The sequence below is a fragment of the Pteropus alecto genome, unplaced genomic scaffold (assembly GCF_000325575.1).
Source record: "Pteropus alecto unplaced genomic scaffold, ASM32557v1 scaffold86, whole genome shotgun sequence".
In the NCBI taxonomy this organism is placed as follows: Eukaryota; Metazoa; Chordata; class Mammalia; order Chiroptera; family Pteropodidae; genus Pteropus; species Pteropus alecto.
Genome location: NW_006442109.1, coordinates 260314 through 265300, shown reverse-complemented (window position 1 = coordinate 265300; position 4987 = coordinate 260314). Strand labels below are relative to the sequence as shown.

Here is a 4987-nt window from a genome sequence, read left to right as displayed (position 1 = left end):
GCTTGCTAAAACACAAGTGACAGGGGCCCAATCCCAGAGTGCCAGATTCAGTGGGTCTGGGGTCCCGTCCTAGAATTTGCATTTCTAACAAGTTCCCAGGTGGTAATGATGTTGCTGGTAGGAGGACCACACTTAAGAGTACCACTGATGTAGTACGCTTGTTAAAATGCAGATTCACTGGCTGACTCCCAATATCACCCCATAGGTGATTCTGATACAAGATATGCAGCTCAGAAAATGACACCACTTTCCTTCTAGCTTACAAGACAAAAACTTAGGATTCTTTTTAGATAAATTCTTCTTCCTCACAACCAGTCCATGTCCAATCGCCAAGACCTGGAAATTTTACTTGTTAAATATCTTTGTATCCATTTACTTCCTCTATTACTTTATCCTCCACCCGAATCTTAGCTCTCATCCTCTCTTCTTTGGACTACTGCTGTCACCTCCTGATTGGGTCTCCCCACATCCAGCCCCTTCTTTACACTATAGGTAGAATGCTCTTTAAAATAAAATAAATTTAATCATGCCATTCGCTTATTTAAATCCTTTGAATGGCTTTCTCCATTTAATTTAGAATAAGGACCCCAATCATTACTTAATGTTTCCTACGAGGCACTACATGATTTGACATCTGCTTCCTCTCTAGTCTCATTTGGGTCCATTTTCTTTCTTTTGTGCTCCATTCCAGTTACACTGGCCTTGTGCAAGTTCCTTAAACCTTCCATCTTAGGGCATTTGCACTTGCTATCCCCTCTGCCTGAAAAAACTCCACCCACCTCCCCAATTCTCTTGCATCACCATCTTCACATGAATGTTAGTTTTTCAGGGGAAGGCTTCCTTGGCTGGTAGAACATACCACTGTCTATAATTATTATTTTTTTATGATTAAGCATAATTATGATTAATCATAATTATGATTTTTTATGATTACTTGCCTCCCACTGTAGACCACAGACTCTGTGAAGCCAAGAACTTTGGTGTTTTTTGTTTGTTTGTTTGTTTCTGTTTTTGTTTTGTTTTTTGATCCCTAGCACTTAACACTCTGGAAAACTGCTAGATACACAAAAAATTAATTTTTGAGTGATTGTAGGAGAATCTGGCAACTGAGAGACCAGTTGACCAGTTAAGAAAAGACATTGTAATAGCACAGGGAAAAATGAAAGAGTCTGAAATAAGGCATTTATAGTGAAGAGGGGAAGAAATTGTAAAAAGGTAGTATATGGATTAGTGACTTTGGATATAAGGAATACAAACAGAGCACTGTCTCACTTAGGCAAAAAGGAATTTACTGAGGGACAGGAGAGTTCAAATTACAAAAGGATAGTCTAACAGCCAGCCTTTTCCTCCAGGTGGGGAGCTAACAGGCTTTTCATGTATTTCAGAGATAAAAGAAGTTGCCAGGGAGTGGAGACTCACCTGTAACACCTGGGCCCAAATGAGTAATTAAAATAGATTAGTTAAAAAGTTTTTCTCCTCAAATGTAGTCCTACCAGCAGCATCAACATCATCTAGGAGCTTGTTAGAAATGCCCCAAACCATGCCTAATAAGTGAAAATCCACATTTTAAGATCCCCAGGTAATTCATACATACATTGAAGTATGAGAAGCATTGCCCTAAAGAGGGATGTTATGGAATTTGTGGGTTTTGAGGGATGAACAGAAGAGTGACATAACTCTTATGGACTCTGGGGGACTTGGGGCAAAATGCATTGCAAGTTCATGATGAAGAAGAGGAAATGGGTTTGAGCCCACACAATTGCAGCACCTGGTGGGTACTAAAAGGAACTGGGTACTAATATAATTGGCTTTGAGAGCCTCAGTGAGTTGCTCTGTGGCTGAGCTCAGCACAAAGGGAATGGAGGTTCTGCCTCTAAAATGTACCATACTCGCCTGCCAGGAGCAAGCCACAGTGTCCACCATGGATTGAATAAACTCTTGGGCGACCATTAGATTTGACAGATCAAGCATAGTTTCCAATGAGTAATGCGGTAGCAACTAGACTGCAATAGTTAAATAGAAAAAGGAAGATGAGAAAATGTACCCAATGACCAGAGAGTCAGGAATCCAGAAGCCTGGCTACAATGGGAAGGAAACGGGTAACAGCAAGCTAGAGTGGGCAGATAGACGAAGGATGTTTCTGTCATTTTGTTTATGATGAACTCATGTCAATACTTAGAGGAAAGAACCAGTAAGCAGAACAAGGTTACTTGAAAGAGGTTAATTGATGAAGCAAAACCCTTACCAAAGACGAGAAGGGATAAATGTGAGCAATTTTTAGAAGATGGAATCAACAAGGCTTTGTGACTGATTAAACACATGGAGGTGAGAGGAGTTAATTTCCTTAGTGTTTTTGACTCTAAGAGAGATGGGGCAGAGTACAGAAGGAATGAACATTATTGCAAGTTTGTCTCTGGTTTGGATTAGAATTCAGGAAGATTTAGGCAATACTTATTTTTTTTTAACATTTAAGAAGTGTAACATTTTTCTTAAAATATGTATCTTAGAACAAGCTCTGTCTATCCTATCTTAGAAGTGGAGGAAGGAGGAAAATACAGGACTTGGAGCCAAAAGTACTAGATTTACAGCCTTTAATGTGACCTTAAGAGAGTTATTTAATATGTCTGACTTGCATTTCCCTCATATATATAAAGGGGATAAAAATAGTAGCACACCATGGGCAGGGCAGAGGGAAAGGTTTGCCCTGGAGTTGATAAGGGGTGCATTGTCTGTAGACAATTTTAAAACAATGATAAAATTGGCTAAAAGTGAGTCTGCTTTTTTATTATTATCATGCGCTGACAATTCTAAACGATCAGTGATGAAATACTTCTTATTCTTGGTTGCCATGGGATAATACACATTCTGTAGTGTACTTTACTAATGTAGAAGATATGTGTGTGGCAAAATGTTATAAAATATAACTTTTAAAGTATGTATTTTCAAATCAATGTGGCTCGAAATTTGGAGAGAAAATAGTGGCTCTGTTTTTATCTTTGAAAGAAGCACTGCAAGTCTCTCTAATCTGTAAAAATTTTCTTGGTCATATTGTTAGTGATAGCGTCATTTTTGGAGGAAAATAATTTGTTTACCAGAGGACTTTATACAGAATGAGTGTAAAACATTAGTGTTTGTGTAATTACTAGGGAAATCCAGAATATTAATTTTATAGCCTTCATTTTGGTCAGGTAATTCAGTCACAGACCTAATAACTGGGTCTATGAAGACCTGCTGGATGACAAAGCCAGTTAAAATGAATGAATTAGGTCAGTTTCTGTATGTTCACAAAACAAATGTTATTACTTCTTACCTCAGAAAAGTACTGAATATGAGCATCACACATCAAATAATTTTTTAATACTTCATTTTATAATAACTGATAATGATCAAATTTATTTTTAACAGGTTCACAATTAACTAGCAAGAATGTCAATAGTTACATTTCTCTCATGTTTTAAATCTACTTGGCATGTAATTGGTAGAGTATGAGGCTCATCCCACTGTAGTGATTCACTGATTTATTTCTATTGTGTATATATATTTCAATAATGCAATACACAATCCCTTTCTTAAGAGCCTTAAAGATATATCAAAAGTCTGACTGTAAGTTGGTCTTCTCATGTCAGTTTATGAGTCTTCAGGTACCTGAGGTAGGAGGTGGGCTTTGTAGCACAGACAACATCCTGGCAGCAACTGTAACGACATCTACCCAGAAAAGCTGGCCCCAGGCTATGTATGCTGAGTGTTGAGTACCTTATAATAATTCATCTTCCTTACAACTTGCTTAGAGAGAGGGCATTATTTTACTCAAAAACTAGAAGACTTCTAAGAGTCATTATTGTGAGGGCTACAATTTAAGCTATTATTCAAAGAACATTTAAAACAAAATATTATAGCAATTATCATAGAGTAGTATTTTAAAATAAGAACTAAGGCTTTAATTTTACCTGATATGTTAATAACTAGAAAAATATTCTGAATTTTTGGCATTGTATATACTAGACATAAGTGAGATTTATACCTGTATATACATGTACGTGCAAATATGAGGTATAATGACTTTATATTTAGCCACAGTGTACCATTTTAGAAAGAACAGGAGTTAGCTTATATGTACAATTTGGATATATGTTTTCACATAATTTATAGTAAAATTACCTAAAGATAATTATTGTTTTAAAAGAAAGCCCTTAAAAATCACAGAAATCACTTAAGAAGAAATCCATCCCTCAGTGGGTCATCGTCTTCTACTACAAAACTTGCTGTACCTGTGTAATGGGCTCGTCCAGATACTTCCACTATAACAGCATTAAAATCACCACATTTTGCTTCCTGAGAAAAGATAATGAAAGGAGTATAATATCAAACTACTGCACTCACATTATATTTGGCCTAAAAGTCATATTCTTGATATTTATCATTTTAAAGAAAACCCAAGAGTTAATCCAATAGGCAATGAAAGGTTTTTAAGGAGAGCAACCTGATCAGATTTGTGTTTTAGATAAGTTTAGTTGTAAAGTAGGGGACAGATTTGAGAGGAGAGAGACTAGATACTCAGAACCCTGTTAAGAGGTAACCTTACTTAATCCATTGATTGAATCTAGAGTCACTAGTATAGTTTTTAGTGAGGGTGGAGAAAAAATACAGAGATATCAGAGGTAGAATTGACAGGCCTACATACTGATATATACGGAAAGTGAGGAATAGGAATAAGTTTAATATGACCATAGCTTCTAGCTTGGAAGTGAAGCTGGTGCTACCATTAACCATGATGGGGAATGAGGCAGAAGAGGCACACTTGGGAAGGAAGGGAGAGAGGGAGGGAGAGAGGACTTTTTAACTAGTTGAGTTAGAGCTATCTCTGGAACAATCATTTAGTGATAAGTTTAAGTAGACAATTGGGACTACAAGTGTTAGACTCACTTGAGTGAATGAAATTGCCCACTGGCAACAACTTGCAGATGAGATGAGAAGGAAGTTAAGGATA

General features: G+C 36.8%; 1 protein-coding gene across 1 annotated transcript in view; it reads right to left on the bottom strand.

Annotated features, from left to right (window-relative positions):
- Window positions 1-3335: 3335 nt before the first annotated feature.
- L3HYPDH (trans-L-3-hydroxyproline dehydratase) overlaps window positions 3336-4987 on the bottom strand; it is a 9704-nt gene continuing 8052 nt past the window's right edge. The window contains exon 5 of the mRNA XM_006920132.3: window positions 3336-4332. Within this exon, the coding sequence (XP_006920194.1) occupies window positions 4207-4332 (126 nt within the window). The 3' untranslated portion in view covers window positions 3336-4206. The remainder of the gene's footprint in view (window positions 4333-4987) is intronic.